Raw genomic sequence first — 23,813 nt, forward strand, 5'->3', positions numbered from 1 at the left:
TTGACCTCCGCCGAACCCCTGAGGCCGACTCACCGAACCCCTAGGGTTCCATCGAACCCAGGTTAAAGGGGAACATTATCACAATTTCAGAAGGGTTAAAACCATTAAAAATCCGTTCCCAGTGGCTTATTTTATTTTTCGAAGTTTTTTTCAAAATTTTACCCATCACGCAATATCCCTAAAAAAAGCTTCAAAGTGCCTGATTTTAACCATCGTTATATACACCCGTCCATTTTCCTGTGACGTCACATAGTGAAGCCAACACAAACAAACATGGCGGAAAGAACAGCAAGCTATAGCGACATTAGCTCGGATTCAGACTCGGATTTCAGCGGCTTAAGCGATTCAACAGATTACGCATGTATTGAAACGGATGGTTGTAGTGTGGAGGCAGGTAGCGAAAACGAAATTGAAGAAGAAACTGAAGCTATTGAGCCATATCGGTTTGAACCGTATGCAAGCGAAACCGACGAAAACGACACGACAGCCAGCGACACGGGAGAAAGCGAGGACGAATTCGGCGATCGCCTTCTAACCAACGATTGGTATGTGTTTGTTTGGCATTAAAGGAAACTAACAACTATGAACTAGGTTTACAGCATATGAAATACATTTGGCAACAACATGCACTTTGAGAGTGCAGACAGCCCAGTTTTCATCAATTAATATATTCTGTAGACATACCCTCATCCGCGCTCTTTTCCTGAAAGCTGATCTGTCCAGTTTTGGAGTTGATGTCAGCAGGCCAGGGAAGCTAGGGTCGATAGGGGGTTTAGCTCGCTCGTCTGCGGGAACAAACTGCCGCCATTGCTTGCCGTGCTACCGACGTCCTTTGTCCCTGAATTGCTCAGATTCAATGGGGGTCTGGCGGCAGATTTCTTTGACTTTATCGTTGGAAATGCATCTGCTTTGAGTGTCGCAGGATATCCACACATTCTTGCCATCTCTGTCGTAGCATAGCTTTTCGTCGGTAAAGTGTGCGGAACAAACGTCCAATTTCTTGCCACTTTGGCATCTTTGGGCCACTGGTGCAACTTGAAGCCGTCCCTGTTCGTGTTGTTACACCCTCCGACAACACACCGACGAGGCATGATGTCTCCAAGGTACGGAAAACAGTCGAAAAAACGGAAAATAACAGAGCTGATTTGACTCGGTGTTTGAGAAAATGGCGGATTGCTTCCCGATGTGACGTCACAATAATAGAAAGGCGTTTAATTCGCCAAAATTCACCCATTTAGAGTTCGGAAATCGGTTAAAAAAATATATGGTCTTTTTTCTGCAACATCAAGGTATATATTGACGCTTACATAGGTCTGGTGATAATGTTCCCCTTTAAGAACCACTGAGTTAAGGTTTAATGACGGCAACAGTTTGATCCTTAATAATTCAATGTCCATTATTTGCTATAAGAAAATGTGTTGAATCTGAACAGACTGGAGCCTCTCGGAATAGACAAAAGCCTACCTATTCAATGCGTTCTAGGGCCAGGTAAGTCAATCAGGCCTGCGAGACCAAGTATAACCTACGAACAAGCAACGCCAGCCAAAAACCAAGGCGGCAGTCTCGCCGCCTCATTTCTACTGGAGATAAAGTGACTTGACGGGCATCCGTGGTATTGATGGGAATGGCCACAGTCATCACAGCGTGGAGTAACTGGATCCACAGCTCTGTCCAAGTGTGTGAGAAGGCAGCCGTAACACGGTCCAGGGGGTGAGCAGCTGGCCAAAGTACGAGGCTCCGAGCCAAAGCGTCGCTACGGTGACAAACAATACTGTAATAAATGACAAAGGCGTGTCCTTCAGCAAATGAGGGAGGCGGTGGAAGGTACCTCGCTCTGAATCACACCACTGTAAAGAACCAAAGAGGAAGACACCTAATCCCTGTCAATAGAGATCTGATTGGTTGGGGCCACGTTACCACCAAGTCCTTCTTAAACTATGAACGAAGTGTAAAGTCTTTTAACAACCCATAAACCTTATCAGTGTGCAGCCCATGAGACACTTGACTGGCTGATACACGGCGGCACGTGTATTTACATCAAATCCTATTTTCTGCAAGTGGCACATTTGTCTCTGAGTGAGTCAGCAAAACTGTGGGCACCTCTGCAGAGCATCAGGGAGGGTCAGAGTGAGACAGAGCGCACGCACACACAGAGGACACAGGGACACAGTACTCATTGGGGTATGGGTCTTTTTTTCTTGCCCAAGGTTTTAATGCCATTAGCTAGATTCAAGCGGAAGGACAAAGCCAGGGGAAGAAATGCAGCTCAAACGAGAACATGCACGTACACGACACATGCGGCCAATTAAGCGGCACTTCTGCTTGTTTTGACAAGCTCTCTTCCATAAGAGGGACGGACGGACAGAGTTTTGCCTCAACAGCGAGACTGTAGGGCATGCAGCTGTGCAGAATTCCTCAGACACATTTTTTTCCCAAAAAATGCTCTAAAGAATAAAACTATAACAGCCACAAATGACCCTTCTAATGAATATAGGCTGGAGTGTTTTTGCCTTTACAGCATAAGGTACCGGGTAAAGGTGTTTAGTTCAGACAACTAGAGATGTCCGATAATATCGGGCTGCCGATATTATCGGCCGATAAATGCTTTAAAATGTAATATCGGGAATTATCCATATCGGTTTCAAAAAGTAAAATGTATGACTTTTTAAAACGCCGCTGTGTACACGGACGTATGGAGAAGTACAAAGCGCCAATAAACCTGAAAGGGGAACATTATCACCAGACCTATGTAAGCGTCAATATATACCTTGATGTTGCAGAAAAAAGACCATGTATTTTTTTAACCGATTTCCGAACTCTAAATGGGTGAATTTTGGCGAATTAAACATCGGGAAGGAATCCGCCATTTTCTCAAACACCGAGTCAAATCAGCTCTGTTAATTTCCGTTTTTTCGACTGTTTTCCGTACCTTGGAGACATCATGCCTCGTCGGTGTGTTGTCGGAGGGTGTAACAACACGAACAGGGACGGATTCAAGTTGCACCAGTGGCCCAAAGATGCGAAAGTGGCAAGAAATTGGACGTTTGTTGCGCACACTTTACCGACGAAAGCTATGCTACGACAGAGATGGCAAGAATGTGTGGATATCCTGCGACACTCAAAGCAGATGCATTTCCAACGATAAAGTCAAAGAAATCTGCCGCCAGACCCCCATTGAATCTGCCGGACTGTGTGAGCTATTCAGGGACAAAGGGACCTCGGTAGCACGGCAAGCAATGGCGACAGTTTGTTCCCGCAGACGAGCGAGCTAAACCCCCTGGATGTCTTGGCTCACACCGTCCCTTATGCCACCGAAGATGATCAAGAGAAGAATATCGACCCTAGCTTCCCTGGCCTGCTGACATCAACTCCAAAACTGGACAGATCAGCTTTCAGGAAAAGAGAGCGGATGAGGGTATGTCTACAGAATATATTAATTGATGAAAACTTTATTCATTACTCGCGGTTTTACGTAAATTATTATACATAAACTGTGTTTACCAATAATTTAGCTTAAAAACATTACAACACTTAAAAACAAACACATACCAATCGTTGGTTAGAAGGCGATCGCCGAATTCGTTCTCGCTTTCTCCCGTGTCGCTGGCTGTCGTGTCGTTTTTGTCGGTTTCGCTTGCATACGGTTCAAACCGATATGGCTCAATAGCTTCAGTTTCTTCTTCAATTTCGCTTAAGCCCCTGAAATCCGAGTCTGAATCTGAGCTAATGTCGCTACCTTGCTGTTCTATCCGCCATGTTTGTTTGTATTGGCATCACTATGTGACGTCACAGGAAAATGGACGGGTGTATCTCACGATGGTTAAAATCAGGCACTTTGAAGTTTTTTTTAGGGATATTGCGTGATGGGCAAAATTTAAAAGAAACTTCGAAAAATAAAATAAGCCACTGGGAACTGATTTTTAATGGTTTTAACCCTTCTGAAATTGTGATAATGTTCCCCTTTAATGAACTCGCATCCAAGAAAAGATGTCAGGTATCTGGCTTGGGCACATCAGATTAGATCAGTGTGTTGCAAACTGAGCAGTTTAAAGTCCTGAATGGTTGGTTTATTCATTGTTAGTTTACTTTCTAATTTATTAGCCTGTGGAAAAATGTGATGTCACATCGGGAAGCAATCCGCCATTTTCTCACTTTCGTCGGTGTGTTGTCGGAGGGTGTAACAACACGAACAGGGACGAATTCAAGTTGCACCAGTGGCCCAAAGATGCGAAAGTGGCAAGAAATTGGACGTTTGTTCCGCACACTTTACCGACGAAAGCTATGCTACGACAGAGATGGCAAGAATGTGTGGATATCCTGCGACACTCAAAGCAGATGCTGACATCAACTCCAAAACTGGACAGATCAGCTTTCAGGAAAAGAGAGCGGATGAGGGTATGTCTACAGAATATATTAATTGATGAAAACTTTATTCATTACTCGCGGTTTTACGTAAATTATTATATATAAACTGTGTTTACCAATAATTTAGCTTAAAAACATAATTTTTTTTCAATCATTCGAGTACATTCGGGTAGTCTTGTGTAATGCAGTATTTTGTGTCTATTTAGGTATGGTTAACCTGAGTGCTGAAATCGTGGAAAAATATATGTTCTTAGCGCGCCTGAAATGGGCTGTCTGCACTCTCAAAGTGCATGTTGTTGCCAAATGTATTTCATATGCTGTAAACATCAGGAAGCAATCCGCCATTTTCTCAAACACATTACAAACACCGAGTCAAATCAGCTCTGTTATTTTCCGTTTTTTCGACTGTTTTCCGTACCTTGGAGACATCATGCCTCGTCGGTGTGTTGTCGGAGGGTGTAACAACACGAACAGGGACGGATTCAAGTTGCACCAGTGGCCCAAAGATGCCAAAGTGGCAAGAAATTGGACGTTTGTTCCGCACACTTTACAGACGAAAGCTAGGCTACGACAGAGATGGCAAGAATGTGTGGATATCCTGCGACACTCAAAGCAGATGCATTTCCAACGATAAAGTCAAAGAAATCTGCGAGCGGATGAGGGTATGTCTACAGAATATATTAATTGATGAAAATTGGGCTGTCTGCACTCTCAAAGTGCATGTTGTTGCCAAATGTATTTCATATGCTGTAAACCTAGTTCATAGTTGTTAGTTTCCTTTAATGCCAAACAAACACATACCAATCGTTGGTTAGAAGGCGATCGCCGAATTCGTCCTCGCTTTCTCCCGTGTCGCTGGCTGTCGTGTCGTTTTCGTCGGTTTCGCTTGCATACGGTTCAAACCGATATGGCTCAATAGCTTCAGTTTCGTCTTCAATTTCGTTTTCGCTACCTGCCTCCACACTACAACCATCCGTTTCAATACATGCGTAATCTGTTGAATCGCTTAAGCCGCTGAAATCCGAGTCTGAATCCGAGCTAATGTCGCTATAGCTTGCTGTTCTATGCGCCATGTTTGTTTGTGTTGGCATCACTATGTGACGTCACAGGAAAATGGACGGGTGTATATAACGATGGTTAAAATCAGGCACTTTGAAGCTTTTTTTAGGGATATTGCGTGATGGGTAAAATTTTGAAAAAAACTTCGAAAAATAAAATAAGCCACTGGGAACTGATTTTTAATGGTTTTAACCCTTCTGAAATTGTGATAATGTTCCCCTTTAAAGCAGTGGTTCTTAACCTTGTTGGAGGTAGCGAACCCCACCAGTTTCATATGCGCATTCACCGAACTCTTCTTTAGTGAAACTTTTTTTTTTTTTCAAATTCAAGACAAAGTTATATGTTTTTGGTAACACTTTAGTATTGGAAACATATTCTAAGTAACACAGACTTAATTTAGAGTTTTTTGGACACTAGGGGAACATATTCTAAGTAACAAAGACTTAATTTAGAGTTTTTTGGACACTAGGGGAACATATTCTAAGTAACAAAGACATAATTTAGAGTTATTTGGTTAGGGTTAGAGGGTTAGGGCCAGTGTTAGAGGCTTAGGGTTATAATAAGGCAATGCCGAAGAAGGTGTTAATAAGTACTTAATAATGACTAGTTAAGAGCCAATATATTACTAATTTCCACGTTAATAAGCAAATAATTAATGGTGAAAATGTTCCCCATACTAAAGTGTTACCATGTTTTTTTACTGGTGCACAAAATGAAGCGTGCATGAAAATCACCTTGTTCAAACAACAAAACCAACACAGTGCATAAACTCACAACAAATTACACACCTGCAAATCAGTCTGACTTCTGATGTTGCCGTATCCGTAATACGCCCATAGGGAGAAGTTTTTATTTACACGATGAGTCGGGTGTGTCTTGACCTCCGCCGAACCCCTGAGCCTGACTCACCGAACCCCTAGGGTTCCATCGAACCCAGGTTAAGAACCACTGCCTTAAAGGCACTGCCTTTACATGCCGGCCCAGTCACATAATATCTACGGCTTTTCACAAACACAAGTGAATGCAATGCATACTTGGTCAACAGCCATACAGGTCACACTGAGGTTGGCCGTATAAACAACTTTAACACTGTTACAAATATGCGCCACACTGTGAACCCACACCAAACAAGAATGACAAACACATTTCGGGAGAACATCCGCACCGTAACACAACATAAACACAACAGAACAAATACCCAGAACCCCTTGCAGCACTAATTCTTCCGGGACGCTACAATATACACCCCCTGCTACCCCCTACCCCACCTCAACCTCCTCATACTCTCTCAGGGAGAGCATGTCCCAAATTCCAAGCTGCTGTTTTGAGGCATGTTAAAAAAAATAATGCACTTTGTGACTTCAATAATAAATATGGCAGTGCCATGTTGGCATTTTTTTCCATAACTTGAGTTGATTTATTTTGGAAAACCTTGTTACATTGTTTAATGCATCCAGCGGGGCATCACAACAAAATTAGGCACAATGTGTTAATTCCATGACTGTATATATCGGTATCGGTTGATATCGGAATCGGTAATTAAGAGTTGGACAATATCGGAATATCGGCAAAAAAGCCATTATCAGACATCTCTAATAATTGGCTATATATATATATATAGATATAAGTATATCCATTCATACAATGTATTACTTCAATCTGTTTTTATATAAACACTGATTTTCAAAAGGTGTGGAGGCTTTCATATTGCCGTGGCGCTGCGCCATGATTCATGGCATGTACGGAAAACCTTGGTATTTGTAAGGTGAGGTACCGGCTTCCTCCTACCTCCAAAGACATGCACCTGGGGAAAGGTTGATTGGCAACACTAAATGGTCCCTAGTGTGTGAATGTTGTCTGTCTATTAGAGATGCGCGGATAGGCAATTATTTCATCCGCAACCGCATCAGAAAGTCGTCAACCATCCACAATCCACCCGATCTAACATTTGATCATAACCGCATCCGCCCGCCATCCGCCCGCACCCGCCCGTTGTTATATATCTAATATAGACGATGCAAGCCATTAGTGAGGTTATAAAGCTTTTGCCTGTTAAAGAAAGGAGACTGATCCAATGCAGCACAGACATTCGCGTGCCACGCTGTCACGACCCAGACGCACACCAGTGCGCAATCATATGGGAGCCGCGCTGAGCGCACCTCCAAGCGCGTCTCGCTGCCGGCGACGGCCGGGTATATGGGCCCGACGCTGCAGCGCCATCCATTTTCAGGGCTAGTTGATTCGGCAGGTGGGTTGTTACACACTCCTTAGCGGGTTCCGACGTCCATGGCCACCGTCCTAGCTGCTGTCTATATCAACCAGGGTGAGCCCCACCCCTTTCGTGAGCGCACTGCGCGCGGAGTGACCCCTGTTACGCGCCCCCGGCAACAGGGGTGGCGGGCAGGTAAGCTGCGCGGGCGGAGCGCGCGGAGTGACCCCTGTTACGAGCCCCCGGCCACGGGGGTGGCGGGCAGGTAAGCTGCTTACCTGCTGCGCGTGACGCCGGCCGCGGCGAAGGCGGACGAGGCGGGGTGTCGGTGCGGTGGGCGCGGTGGTGACCCTGGACGTGCGTCGGGCCCTTCTCGCGGATCGCCTCAGCTACGGCTCCCGGTGGGGCCCTCTCGGGGGAAGGGGCCTCGGTCCCGGACCCCGGCGAGGCGTCGGGGGCCTTCTGCGCTCCGTAAAAGTGTCCATCTCTTTTTTTTTTTTCTTCTGTTGTGGCATATGCTGCAGGTGCCTGCTCGTTTTTCGTATGTGGGTAACAACATTTAACTATGTATATATATTTCCCAATTGGTTTAACTGCCACCCGCCTGAATCTATTTAAAATGTAATTTTTTCTATTTCAACCGCCCGACCCGACCCGACCCGACCCGACCCGCGGATAAAATCTAATTTTTTTAAATTTCATCCGCCCGATCCGCGGATAATCCGCGGTTGTGCCCGCAAACCGCGCATCTCTACTGTCTATCTGTGTTGGCCCTGTGATGAGGTGGCCACTTGTCCAGGGTGTACCCCGCCTTCCGCCCGAATGCAGCTGAGATAGGCTCCAGCACCCCCCGCGTCCCCAAAAGGGACAAGCGGTAGAAAATGGATGGATGGAGGTACCTCTGTATGTGTTTTATTGTTTTTAGTTCTCATTATTGATTCACTTATTCTTACGTGACCGTCAAGAATAATACTTAAAACATGGCCAGTATAGTTCATGAATGTTTTTATGACTTACACAATTTGACCCTGTAACAGAAGGATTCCATTTCCATTATTGACTAAAGGAATGTTGTCCAAAATATGGACGAATCATGGTCCAAATAAATGTTAATATATTTTTAAAAATGGGTGATTATAAATGATAAATAAACAAACATCAAGCCTGCATCTTTTCTGTGCGCTTCTGTCATTTTTTCTTCACAGCCTTCCCAAGCACCTCTATTACCGCCACCTGTCAATCAGTGGAATGTCATGAACCTATTTGCAGGAGAGTTAATTGCCTCACACGCATGCGCCCTTTTGCTAGCTTATGAAAACGTATTAATCATGAAGCGTTGTTTGTAACATTGGCGTGTACATGTCAGGCGACAACAATTGAGAAGCACGTTTCATGACTTAACATCAGATTGTCTTGACTTAAAGGGACCTGCACTTTTTTGAAACGGTGCCTATTATTCACAATCCTTATGTAAGACAAGAACACTTATTTTTCTTATTTTTTAATGCATTCTAAATGGTAAATAAATGCGATCCAAAGTCATGGCGCCAACGGGAGTCGCTCTATTCTGCATATTAAGCCCCTAAAAAACATCCTAACACCTCCATTAAGGTTTTATATACGTGTACAGCTCTACTAATGGACATTGGAGTGTTACTTTCAAAGGCAAAATTAAAGTATTGCTAGAAACATAATTTTATATGGGACTTTATTGTATTATATGTATAGTACATGTTCCAAAAAGAAAAAAGCATAAAACACCACCAGAATTAGAGATATTACAAGTCAAAGTGATGAAGCTTAGTGTTACGCAATTGCATTTTATTGATATGTGAAATGTATTCAATGTTTATAAATGAATATTTAAATACTAAATGTAAAAAAGGGAATATATATTGCAGCCCGGAAGAGTTAGGGCTGCATGGGATTCTGGGTATTTGTTCTGTTGTGTTACGGTGCGGATGTTCTCCCGAAATGTGCTTGTCATTCTTGTTTGTTGTGGGTTCACAGTGTGGCGTATATTTCTAACAGTGTTAAAGTTATTTATACGGGAACCGTCAGTGTAACCTGTATCGCTGTTGGCCAAGTATGCATTGCATTAACGTGTGTGTGCGTGCTGAAGTCGCACATATTTTGTCATCAGGCCAGCACGTTGTTGGAATGGATGAAAAGCAGACGTGACGACAACTCGTGGAGGACGATAAACGCAGTGCCTTTGAAGCACGCCCCCAAGACTGTGGTCCGGGTGGACGAGATATAATGACTGATGAACACCTTCGTTCGATAATGAAGGTTGCCTCAGCTCAAAGCCTGAGCCCCGACATTAATGAAAAAGCATCCAAGAAAAGATGTCAGGTATCAGGCTTGGGCACATCAGATTAGATCAGTGTGTTGCAAACTGAGCAGTTTAAAGTCCTGAATGGTTGGTTTATTCATTGTTAGTTTACTTTCTAATTTATTAGCCTGTGGAAAAAGTTAATGTTGATATTTACCTCAGAAGGCTGCAAATCGAAAAGAGGCATTACATTTTTATTTAAATTGTATTTGATATGCCATTGATATTTTGTAATTATTATTATTATTATTAGAAACTCGATTTTGCATGTCACTATAAAGTTATATAAGCCTTGCTTGTTCAATATTCAATGGAAAACTTGTTTGGGTCCCTATTAAAAGGTTAATTTGTTCAACCTTGGCCCGCGGCTTTGTTCAGTTTTAAATTTGAGTTTGACACCCCTGGTTTAATGCATCCAGTGGGGCATCACAACAAAATTAGGCATAATAATGTGTTAATTCCACGACTGTATATATCAGTATCGGTTGATATTGGTATCGGTAATTAAGAGTTGGACAATATCGGATATCGGCAAAAAAGCCATTATCGGACATCTCTAGTCTGAACATAAGTCATGTTTCCAAACCAAACCATAACTAAGACAAATGTGGTTAATTGCAGAGGAATTTTCTAACTTGTGGACTATTTTTAGGACAGAAATATTACTAGTCATAGCAAACTGCCGTAGGAGTTTTAGAGACCTCGATGCAATTTCTGGCAACTCTATATGTGTTTGGATCGGATCGGCTGCCGATATTTGCCAAAAATTGCGTATCGGCAAGGCATGGGAAAATGCCGATCCAGATCCAGTTTAAAAAACTCCGGTCCGTATTTTCCAACGCACCTATTTAAATAATACATTCCACTTTTCTGCTGCTCCGTAATTTCCGTTCCGCATTTTCCAGCACACCTTCAACACATCCACAATTCTCACGCAGTTGCTTTTAGCTGCTGGCATTACACGACAGGCTCTTCTCACTCTTTCCTGTGTCTCCCTCTCACAGACAGCAAGCGCACCTTCTTACACACGTCACATACTGTCACGTCATACGTCACATACTGTCACGTCATACGTCACATACTGTCACGTCATACGTCACATACGTATACGTCCTCTCCCAGCAGAGAGCGAGGTAGCGGCATGGCTAACGTTAGCTGTGATGCTAGCGCACCGCTAAGGTGCGCGCCTGCTCAAGCGTCCTCTGCGCACGGCAAATCTATGCCACGCACAAAATCAAATAAAAAAATAAGCGCATAACAATTTTCGACACACGGACACGACAGAGACAACAGTTTTCGTCATCATTGTTCAAATATTATAACGTCTGTCGAGACGCTTATCTCCATTCGGTGCCACACGCCACACCATCAAAATGCCGAGGCAAAAATTTCCACATCAACACCGTATGAAAAAATTAGTGATTTTTTTAGTTGTGATTTCCTTTTCTGCATGAAAGTTTAAAAGTAGCATATATTTATGCAGTATGAAGAAGAATGTTTTAGTGTAGACATGCAAGCCTTGAAAGAACATTTTGAAAATCAAGACTACATTTCCTGCAAATGGGTGCATTTCTACCCTATATTTTAACTTTAGATTTATTCTCATATCAAACTCTTTTGGCTGTCTTTTTGACACTTACATCCGGCGCCCCCCTCCACACCCTGGATTATAAATAATGTAAATAACTCAATGTGATTATCTTGTGTGATGACTGTATTATGATGATAGTATATATCTGATAGTATATATCTGTATCATGAATCAATTTAAGTGGACCCCGACTTAAACAAGTTGAAAAACTTATTGGGGTGTTACCATTTAGTGGTCAATTGTACGGAATATGTACTTCACTGTGCAACCTACTAATAAAAGTCTCAATCAATCAATCAAAACACATAGAATCATCATACTGCTGTGATTATATGCATCAAGTGTTCATTCAAGGCTAAGGCAAAATATTGAGATATATATTGTGTATCGCAATATGGCCTTAAAATATCGCAATATTAAAAAAAGGCCATATCGCCCAGCCCTAGTTCAATGATGCCATTTCTGTTTGTCATGTATAATTTTGTCTATTTTGTGTTTATCCTTGAATAAACAGGTCAGTTTCTTGTTACCAACCATTGTGTATTATTCAAACTCCCCTAATTCAGCTGGCTAGTTGTTATCAAGAGTACTAAAACCCTTTTCAACATGATTCTGACAACTAAGTAGGCTAAATAACTTTAAACTTTAATACATGCTCGGATAGGCCAGTATCGGTCAGTATCGGTATCGGTCAGTATCAGTATCGGATCGGAAGTGCAAAAACCTGGATCGGGACATCCCTAATATGTGTCACTCTGTTCAATGAAAAACACATCACTGAATACAAGCAAGTTTTCTGCACAACATTTTTTTTTTTTGGCTCATTACCTGTCTGGTTGGAGGTTCCGCTCTCGTTGCCCACGCTGCCGTTCTCATGCTGGGCTGAAAGAGTTTTCAGGATGACCTGGGTGGCTCCGAGGCGAGGCAGCGTGACGTGGGTCAGGTGGGGGAGCGAATGCTTTTTGGCAAACGTTTGGCTGGTTTCCCTCCGCTTGCGCAGGAAGCCGCCCTCGGGGAACAGCACTATCCACTTCCTGTCGCGGCTGTGGTAGTATTTGTCTAGGTGATCCTTAAGGTAGATCAACTGCTTGTCTCGGTGGGCTTTACCCTAAAATAGAACATAAAGACAACAAGGACTGTTTGTTATGTCCCCAGAGTGCTTGCAAATAGGTTTTCCTGGTCTGGTATTTGAGTTATTTTGAGTCAATATACTGTATTATTATTTCTACAAGGGAAGGTGGCTATTATATTGAAGCACTGTTAAGAGGAGCCGAGGCGTTCGTTATATTGCAGTTGCTTGGTTCCTGGTTATTCTTAATATGCAAGATGGCTGTTATCATTAATAACTGGCAAGAAGAGCAAAGTATAGGGTGGGTGCATGGGTGAAAACTATAAAATGTTTTTCTTTTGATGTTAAAGTTAAAGTACCAATGATTGTCACACACACGCTAGGTGTGGTGAAATGTGTTCTCTGCATTTGACCCATCCCCTTGTTCACCCCCTGGGAGGTGAGGGGAGCAGTGGGCAGCAGCGGTGGCCGCGCCCGGGAATCATTTTTGGTGATTTAACCCCCAATTCCAACCCTTGATGCTGAGTGCCAAGCAGGGAGGTAGTGGGTCCCATTTTATAGTCTTTGGTATGCAGAGCCAGCCCAAGGCATAAGCGTACTAAGCGCTTGCTTGGGGCCCCGCGGCCACCAGGGGGCCCCCAAAAGCAATTAACAAAAAATTCTTATTTTTTATTTTTTGCATGTACGAGTCTGAATGATGATTTCTAAATGATCAAAGATGTATTATTGTACAAAAACACAATTTTAGGTCAACAGAGTGCTGCTGCTGCTGATCTAGGCCTCGTGATTCTTCCTGCCTCTCTTTAAATGTAAAGCTGCCTCTGCTGCACCTGTGACGTTTACCGCCCGCCGTGCAATGCCAGTGCGCACTGGGCATCAAAAGCGCAGAGAGAGGCAAAACAATGTCACAAAAAAGGACATATCCTTCAGGTGCAGAAAAAAGGAAGAAGAAGAAAGTGGAAGAGGAGAAAAAATGCCATGATAAAGGTATGTTTGCATGACTTGGTGATAAAAAAGTTTATCAAAGAGATTTGTAGCTGTAATTAGCTTTAGCTAAGTGACGTTAGCTAGCTAGCGCGGTGCTAGCAATATGTTTTTAGCATCAGGTTACTAGTGAGATATGTTGTTTGCACAAATTGTTTGCAGCAGAGCACGGTAATTTATGTGAGTAAAATAAACACTATTTTTTACATCAACTCATAAGTTATGTGAAACTTCCCCAGGAGCATTGTTAAAATACTTTGGAGGCACAGAATCAGCCCAGAGCCAGTCCACATCCTCAGGCTCAACTGTGAGTGATGAATCAGGTGAGGAAAAGACTGTCACCATACAGTATACATTTAATTTCTTAGTATAAACATTACACCTGAAGGAAAATTAATACAGTCAAAGTATCTCATTAATATGTGTGCCTATATGTATGTATGTATTAGAGATGCGCGGATAGGCAATTATTTCATCCGCAACCGCATCAGAAAGTCGTCAACCATCCGCCATCCACCCGATGTAACATTTGATCAGAACCGCACCCGCCCGTTGTTATATATCTAATATATATGATGCAAGGCATTAGTGAGGTTATAAAGCTTTTGCCTGTTAAAGAAAGGAGACTGATCCAATGCAGCACAGACATTCGCGTGCCACGCTGTCACGACCCAGACGCACACCAGTGCGCAATCATATGGGAGCCGCGCTGAGCGCACCTCCAAGCGCGTCTCGCTGCCGGCGACGGCCGGGTATATGGGCCCGACGCTCCAGCGCCATCCATTTTCAGGGCTAGTTGATTCGGCAGGTGGGTTGTTACACACTCCTTAGCGGGTTCCGACTTCCATGGCCACCGTCCTGCTGTCTATATCAACCAGGGTGAGCCCCACCCCTTTCGTGAGCGCACTGCGCGCTTAGTGACCCCTGTTACGCGCCCCCGGCAACAGGGGTGGTGGGCAGCTAAGCTGCGCGGGTGGAGCGCGCGGAGTGACCCCTGTTACGAGCCCCCGGCCACGGGGGTGGCGGGCAGGTAAGCTGCTTACCTGCTGCGCGTGACGCCGGCGGACGAGGCGGGGTGTCGGTGCGGTGGGCGCGGTGGTGACCCTGGACGTGCGTCGGGCCCTTCTTGCGGATCGCCTCAGCTACGGCTCCCGGTGGGGCCCTCTCGGGGGAAGGGGCCTCGGTCCCGGACCCCGGCGAGGCGTCCCTTCTCCGCTCCGTAAAAGTGTCCATCTCTTTTTTTTTTCTTCTTCCGTTGTGGCATATGCTTGCAGGTGCCTGCTCGTTTTTCATATGTGGGTAACAACATTTAACTATGTATATATATTTCCCAATTGGTTTAACTGCCACCCGCCTGAATCTATTTAAAATCTAATTTTTTTTTATTTCAACCGCCCGACCCGACCCGACCCGCGGATAAAATCTAATTTTTTTTCATTTCATCCGCCCGATCCGCGGTTGTGCCCGCAAACCGCGCATCTCTAGTATGTATGTATGTATTTCATCTTAGGTCCATCTCCATCCTCTACAGTGCTTTCTCACACACCTCCATCCTCTGTGCCCACTGTCCCCTCCATGTCTGAAACCACAGCTGATTTCTCTAGTAAGTTAACTGCAAAACACCCTTTATAATTGCTCATTGTCCTGCAGAACATTCTGAGATTAATAATTATGTCCAACAGTGCAATTTAATGACCTTATACACTCTTAGAAATAAGGGTTCTAAAAGGGTTCTTCTACAAGGGCTGAGGTTCTAACTGGAACCATTTGCTTCTGAAAAACCCTTTCCCGAAGAAAGGGTTTTTCCAGGGTTCTTAGTAACGCTAATGGTTCCAGTAAGAACCATTTTGATCCAGAGAACCCTTTAAAACCCCTTTTCTGAATAATTGGTTTTAAAAGGGTTCTCACTAACACTAAGGGTTCCAGTAAGAACTATTTTGATCCAGAGAACCGTTTTTGGAAGAAAGAGTTCTTCAGGGATTGTTGAAAGCATGGGTAAGATCCTGTGTCACCAGGGACATACTTCCTGATAACATTTGCCAATAATGGTGCCTATCTTTAAATAAATGTTTTTCTCATTAAAATGTTTTGAATGTTTGTTCAATGTCAACATGATAAATGACCACAATATAATATGAACTAAACTGATCTGTAGAATACAATATGGTTCTTTATAGAACCCTCAGAAGACAAGACGGTTATCGGTGAAAACCTTTGAAAAGGGATGTTTTTAGAACCCCCTGTGTCAGGTCTAGATGAAACCCTTGAAACATGAAAGAGTTCTTTGTGGAACTCCCTGTGTGGGTTCTAGATGAAACCCTTGAAACCTGAAAGGGTTCTTAGTGGAACTCCCTGCATGGGTTCTAGATGAAACCCTTGACAAACGAAAGGGTTCTTAGTGGAACTCCCTGTGTGGGTTCTAGATGAAACCCTTGAAATACAAAAGGGTTCTTAGTGGAACTCCCTGTGTGGGTTCTAGATGAAACCCTTGAAACATGAAAGGGTTCTTAGTGGAACTCCCTGCGTGGGTTCTTTGTAGAACCTCTCATGGGGGGTTCTGGGTGGAACCTTACACACACAGTTCTAGGTAGAACCCTCCAAAAGGATTCCAGGTGGAACCTTTATAAAAGGGTTCTCCTATGAGGACGAGCCGAAGAACCTTATATGGTTCTACTTAGCACTTTTATTTCTAAGAGTGTAGGTCCTTCTTTTTTAGTCATTGTCTTTCTTTGGTCACTTCCTCAGCAACTTCCACCACAACGTCCCCTTCACACCATGGACCATCATCAGCTCCGCCAGTTGACCCAGCTGAGTGGCCTTCTTTCCTCTCAGATTCAGACAGGACTGAGCAGGTGATCAGAGGACCACTGTCTATTAAGGAGAACTTTTCATTCCCCAAACGGCATGATGGCCGAAGTTTTCATCATCATTATACCTACAGACAGCTAGTCAATGGGGAAAAAGTCAAGCGTAGCTGGCTGACTTATTCAAGAAGTAAAGATGCAGTCTATTGCTTTTGCTGCAAATTATTTTCCAAAAAGTCCTTAAAACTGGCAGCCGAGGGACAGCGGGATTGGGTCAACATAGGTGCACTGCTGAAACAGCATGAAAACAGTGAAGATCATTGTAGCAACGTAGTGAAATGGAAGGAATTTGCCTTGCGTCATTCAAAGGGGAAAACTATTGATGAATTTAACTTCTGTAGACTGCGCTCTCTTTGTACAAAGTAAACATTAAATATGAACAATTAACTAAAAATATAAACTAGTAATTAAAGACTAATATGTACAAGACTGATGAGACAAGATGACACTTTTACTGTAAATACAAAGCTTTATCACTTGGACTGTTCAACCCCAGGCCACTCTTGTAGCTGAATGTTTTCTACATTTTAAGATTAGGAACCATATGTGGCACTCTGGACATCATTCGTTCATTCATTGGTATTATTTATGTTCTTAACTGGGCCACCCCCATATCTTTATAAATGACATGTCATTTATAAAGACATGCCAGGCTGACAATAGGATAATGTAAACAACACTGCCAGAGCCACAATGAGTTTATACAGGTAAAAGCCAGTAAATTAGAATATTTTGAAAAACTTGATTTATTTCAGTAATTGCATTCAAAAGGTGTAACTTGTACATTATATTTATTCATTGCACACAGACTGATGCATTCAAATGTTTATTTCATTTAATTTTGATGATTTGAAGTGGCAACAAATGAAAATCCAAAATTCCGTGTGTCACAAAATTAGAATATTGTGTAAGGGTTAAATTTTGAAGACACCTGGTGCCACAAACTAATCAGCTGATTAACTCAAAACACCTGCAAAGGGCTTTAAATGGTCTCTCAGTCCAGTTCTGAAGCCTACACAAACATGGGGAAGACTTCAGATTTGACAGCTGTCCAAAAGGCAACCATCGACACATTGCACAAGGAGGGAAAGACACAAAAGGTTATTGCTGAAGAGGCTGGCTGTTCTCAGAGCTCTGTGTCCAAACACATTAATGGAGAGGCAAAGGGAAGGAAAAACTGTGGTCAGAAAAAGTGTACAAGCGATAGGGATCACCGCGCCCTGGTCAAGATTGTGAAAAAAAAACCATTCAAAAATGTGGGGGAGATTCAGAAGGAGTGGACAGCTGCTGGAGTCAGTACTTCAAGATCCACCACCAAGAGACGCTTGAAAGACATGGGTTTCAACTGCCGCATACCTTGTGTCAAGCCACTGTTGACCAAGAAACAGCGCGAAAAGCGTCTCACCTGGGCTAAGGAAAAAAAGAGCTGGACTGCTGCTGAGTGGTCCAAAGTCATGTTTTCTGACAAAAGCAAATTTTGCATTTCCTTTGGAAATCGAGGTCCCAGAGTCTGGAGGAAGACAGGAGAGGCACAGGATCCACGTTGCCTGAAGTCTAGTGTAAAGTTTCCACCATCAGTGATGGTTTGGGGTGCCATGTCATCTGCTGGTGTCGGTCCACTCTGTTTCCTGAGATCCAGGGTCAACGCAGCCGTCTACCAGCAAGTTTTAGAGCACTTCATGCTTCCTGCTGCTGACCTGCTCTATGGAGATGGAGATTTCAAGTTCCAACAGGACTTGGCGCCTGCACACAGCGCAAAATCTACCCGTGCCTGGTTTACGGACCATGGTATTTCTGTTCTAAATTGGCCCGCCAACTCCCCTGACCTTAGCCCCATAGAAAATCTGTGGGGTATTGTGAAAAGGAAGATGCAGAATGCCAGACCCAAAAACGCAGAAGAGTTGAAGGCCACTATCAGAGCAACCTGGGCTCTCATAACACCTGAGCAGTGCCAGAAACTCATCGACTCCATGCCACGCCGCATTAACGCAGTAATTGAGGCAAAAGGAGCTCCAACCAAGTATTGAGTATTGTACATGCTCATATTTTTCATTTTCATACTTTTCAGTTGGCCAACATTTCTAAAAATCCCTTTTTTGTATTAGCCTTAAGTAATATTCTAATTTTGTGACACACGGAATTTTGGATTTTCATTTGTTGCCACTTCAAATCATCAAAATTAAATGAAATAAACATTTGAATGCATCAGTCTGTGTGCAATGAATAAATATAATGTACAAGTTACACCTTTTGAATGCAATTACTGAAATAAATCAAGTTTTTCAAAATATTCTAATTTACTGGCTTTTACCTGTAGTAGGTGTGTGAATGATCAACAATCAATATTATTGGCAGAAATAGAGGGCCCCAAAATCAAATTTTGCTTAGGGCCCCATGGAGGCTTGGGCCGGCACTGTTGGTATGACTCGGCCGGGGTTTGAACTCACAACCTACCCATCTCAGGGCGGACACTCTAACCACTAGGCCACTGAGTGGGTGCTGATGTGATCTTAGTATGCACACGTGCCACTCCTGCGCTTCAATCAGATGATGTGCCAATCAATAAATGTTAAAACGTCTTTTTTTTTTACAATCTGTGAGGGATGGGTACATTTGAATCAATAGGGCAGTGTTTTTCAACCACTAGTGTACCGTGAGATATTGTCTGGTGTGCCGTGGGAGATGATGTAATTTCACCTAATTGGGCTAAAAATATTTTTTGCACACCAGTAATTATAATCCGCAAATAATGTGCCGTGTAATACTCTACCATATCAGTAGGTGGCAGCAGGTAGCTAATTGCTTTGTGGATGTCGGGAACATGGTTTGTCGTGATCACAATATGCAGACCACAGCGGGAGGCAGTGTGCAGGTAAAAAAGTATCTGATGCTTAAACCAAAAATAAACAAAAGGCGAGTGCCGCTAAAAAAAGGCATTGAAGCTTAAGGAAGGCTATGCAGAACGAAACTAAAACTGAACTGGCTGCAAAGTCAACAAAAACAGAATGCTGGACGACCGCAAAGACTTACAGCGTGTGGAGCAGCAGACGGCGTCCACAAAGTACATCCGTACATGACATGACAATCAACAACAAAATAGGAAACACTACACACAGGAAAACAGCAAAAAACTCAAAATAAGTCAGGGCGTGATGTGACAGGTGGTGACAGTACACTTACTTTGAGACAAGAGCTATAGTAATGCATGCTTGGTTATGGTTTGAATTTATATCCAACAATTGCGAGAACTACTTTTTACTGTCAATATCGGCTGCTGAGTTTCATTTTTTTAAGTTTTCCGCTGATTGTGTGCCTCGGGATTTTTCCAATGAAAAAAATGTGCCTTGGCTCGAAAAAGGTTGAAAAACACTGCAATCGGGTACCGATTCCCAGTATCTGGGAATCGATAACTGTACTCAACAGTATCAATTTTCCGTGCTTTTGTTTGTGTTCAAATGTGTTGATAAATGTTGTTTATTCAATAAATGTTGTTTTATTATTTAACATTTAACATTGAGCTGTGCTGAATAATCACGTCTAGTTTTATTTACACTTCTGTGTCTCATTTACAAGTTTTATATAGACTTTGCATGCAGTTGCAATTCCAAGACATTAGCATACTTGCCAACCCTCCCGAATTTCAGTGTCCCTCCCGAAAATCTCCAGGGGCAACCATTCTCCCGAATTTCTCCCGATTTCCACCAGGACAACAATACTGGGGGCGTGCCTTAAAGGCCGTCACGTCCGCTTTTCCTCCATACAAACAGCGTGCCGGCTCAGTCACATAATACCTAATCAGTGGCCTAGTGGTTAGAGTGTCCGCCCTGAGATCGGTAGGTTGTGAGTTCAAACCCCGGCCGAGTCATACCAAAGACTATAAAAATGGGACCCATTACGTCTCTGCTTGGCACTCAGCATCAAGGGTTGGAATTGGGGGTTAAATCACCAAAAATTATTCCCGGGCGCGGTACAGCTGCTGCCCCCACACGTATCTCTTATGTTTGACTGCCATCTACTCGTATGTTCAATGCGCCGACAATCCATCAAGCGGTGCGGCTTCATAGCTTACCAAAGTCCTACTAAAACATTTTGGTAGTTTTTGAGCGCCGAGTGTTATGTGCTATATTTTCAACGGCACATGTAAAATGTTGGTGTTGTTCACTTGAGTCATATTGCAGTCTACACGTATCTCTTATGTGTGACTGCCATCCACTGGTCACATTTATCATTACACCGTGTACCGAATAAAATTGCTTCGTGGTCGGGAAGCAAAAGCAGAATTATTCTGTACATTAGGCGCACTGTCGAGTTTTGTATAGTGGTATAGTATAGTGCCTAGTTGTTAGAGTGTCGGTAGGTTGTGAGTTCAAACCCCGGCCGAGTCATACCAAAGACTATAAAAATGGGACCCATTACCTCCCTGCTTGGCACTCAGCATCAAGGGTTGGAATAGGGGGTTAAATCACCAAAAATGATTCCCGGGCGCGGTACCGCTGCTGCCCACTGCTCCCCTCACCTCCCAGGGGGTGAACAAGGGGATGGGTCAAATGCAGAGGACACATTTCACCACACCTAGTGTGTGTGTGACAATCATTGGTACTTTAACTTTAATATATGCGGCTTTCACACACACATAAGTGAACACAATCATACTTGGTCAACAGCCATACAGGTCACACTGAGGGTGGCCGTATAAACAACTTTAACACTGTTACAAATATGCGCCACACTGTGAGCCCACACCAAACAAGAATGACAAACACATTTCGGGAGAACATCCGCACCGTAACACAACATAAACACGACAGAACAAATACCCAGAACCCCTTGCAACACTAACTCTTCCCGGACACTACAATATACACCCCCCCGCCACCACCAACCCCCCCCCCAATCTCCCGAATTCGGAGGTCTTAAGGTTGGCAAGTATGGACATTAGATGGCAGTAGTGTATAAACTACGGTGTGTTGCCATATCCAGGAAGTCGTCTTTGCCAGTAAATTGAATGTGCCAGTGTGTTCCTTTGTTGAGCCCTACAAAGTGGTAATACTGTAAGTATTGTACTGATTAAACACTAACTGTTTGACTTCACATGCATTTTAGTTGTCGGGTACCAAATTTGCAGGTGTTGAAATCGCCACGTAACATCGAAAATGCTAATCGGTAGCATGTCTATGAAAAATGGAGCCTTTCTGTATTTTTGAGTGCCTTTTCTTGCGTTGTTGGCATGGAAAATTGTAACATTACCGAGAGGCCGTGCCTTACTAATTGTTTTCCTAGCAAGAATCGGTACCCGTTAAAGACGTTAGAACGTGCGGTACTGCAGTAGCGCACCCTGATCAGCCATGTCGCTTGCCAATGGATGTGACAAATAGCATTATGACATTAGCAGTAGCTGGACCTCGAGGGGAGGGATTGATTTTCAGTTAAGTTCAGTTGGTCAAGAGCCAATTTAAATGCATTAGCATACACGGTCGCCGCTAGGCTAGCTTGACTACTTAATAGGGCAGGCAGTGTGTTTATAAACGTGCATGACACACACACACACTAATCACTGCATGCAAGTGCCATTTATAAAAGAAAATTGTACTATCTAGAAATATAACTGTTATTGGTTAAAAAAAAATGGTGGTGTATTATCACTACAAATTAGGGATGTCCGATAATATCGGACTGCCGATATTATCGGCCGATAAATGCTTTAAAATGTAATATCGGAAATTATCGGTGTCGGTTTCAAAATTATCGGTATCGGTTTCAAAAAGCAAAATTAATGTATTTTTAAAACGTAGAGAGACATACAGAGCGCCAATAAACCTTAAAGGGGAACATTATCACAATTTCAGAATGGTTAAAACCATTAAAAATCAGTTCCCAGTGGCTTATTATATTTTTCGAAGTTTTTTTCAAAATTTTACCCATCACGCAATATCCCTAAAAAAAAAGCTTCAAAGTGCCTGATTTTAACCATCGTTATATACACCCGTCCATTTTCCTGTGACGTCACATAGTGAAGCCAACACAAACAAACATGGCGCATAGAACAGCAAGCTATAGCGACATTAGCTCGGATTCAGACTCGGATTTCAGCGGCTTAAGCGATTCAACAGATTACGCATGTATTGAAACGGATGGTTGTAGTGTGGAGGCAGGTAGCGAAAACGAAATTGAAGAAGAAACTGAAGCTATTGAGCCATATCGGTTTGAACCGACGAAAACGACACGACAGCCAGCGACACGGGAGAAAGCGAGGACGAATTCGGCGATCGCCTTCTAACCAACGATTGGTATGTGTTTGTTTGGCATTAAAGGAAACTAACAACTATGAACTAGGTTTACAGCATATGAAATACATTTGGCAACAACATGCACTTTGAGAGTGCAGACAGCCCAGTTTTCATCAATTAATATATTCTGTAGACATACCCTCATCCGCGCTCTTTTCCTGAAAGCTGATCTGTCCAGTTTTGGAGATGATGTCAGCAGGCCAGGGAAGCTACGGTCGATAGGGGGTTTAGCTCGCTCGTCTGCGGGAACAAACTGCCGCCATTGCTTGCCGTGCTACCGAGGTTCTTTGTCCCTGAATTGCTCACACACTCCGGCAGATTCCATGGGGGTCTGGCAGCAGATTTCTTTGACTTTATCGTTGGGAATGCATCTGCTTTGAGTGTCGCAGGATATCCACACATTCTTGCCATCTCTGTCGTAGCATAGCTTTCGTCGGTAAAGTGTGCGGAACAAACGTCCAATTTCTTGCCACTTTCGCATCTTTGGGCCACTGGTGCAACTTGAATCCGTCCCTGTTCGTGTTGTTACACCCTCCGACAACACATCGACGAGGCATGATGTCTCCAAGGTACGGAAAACAGTCGAAAAAAACGGAAAATAACAGAGCTGATTTGACTCGGTGTTTGAGAAAATGGCGGATTGCTTCCCGATGTGACCCGAAGTTTAATTCGCCAAAATTCACTCATTTAGAGTTCGGAAATCGGTTAAAAAAATATATGGTCTTTTTTCTGCAACATCAAGGTATATATTGACGCTTACATAGGTCTGGTGATAATGTTCCCCTTTAAAGGCACTGCCTTTGCGTGCCGGCCCAGTACACATAATATCTACGGCTTTTCACACACACAAGTGAATGCAAGCCATACTTGGTCAACAGCCATACAGGCCACACTGAGGGTGGCCGTATGAACAACTTTAACACTGTTACAAATATGCGCCACACTGTGAACCCACACCAAACAAGAATGACAAACACATTTCGGGAGAACATCCGCACCGTAACACAACATAAACGCAACAGAACAAATACCCAGAAGCTCTTGCAGCAC

At 43.4% G+C, this 23,813-nt stretch overlaps 1 protein-coding gene across 1 annotated transcript in view; it reads right to left on the reverse strand.

The window, feature by feature from the left end:
- The window catches only part of lpgat1 (lysophosphatidylglycerol acyltransferase 1), a 133,692-nt gene that overhangs the window by 48,998 nt on the left and 60,881 nt on the right, over positions 1 to 23,813 (reverse strand). The window contains exon 5 of the mRNA XM_061986992.2: positions 12,388 to 12,667. Coding sequence (XP_061842976.1) covers positions 12,388 to 12,667 — 280 coding nt within the window. The remainder of the gene's footprint in view (positions 1 to 12,387; positions 12,668 to 23,813) is intronic.

Source organism: Nerophis lumbriciformis, linkage group LG26 (genome assembly GCF_033978685.3).
Source record: "Nerophis lumbriciformis linkage group LG26, RoL_Nlum_v2.1, whole genome shotgun sequence".
Taxonomy (NCBI): Eukaryota; Metazoa; Chordata; class Actinopteri; order Syngnathiformes; family Syngnathidae; genus Nerophis; species Nerophis lumbriciformis.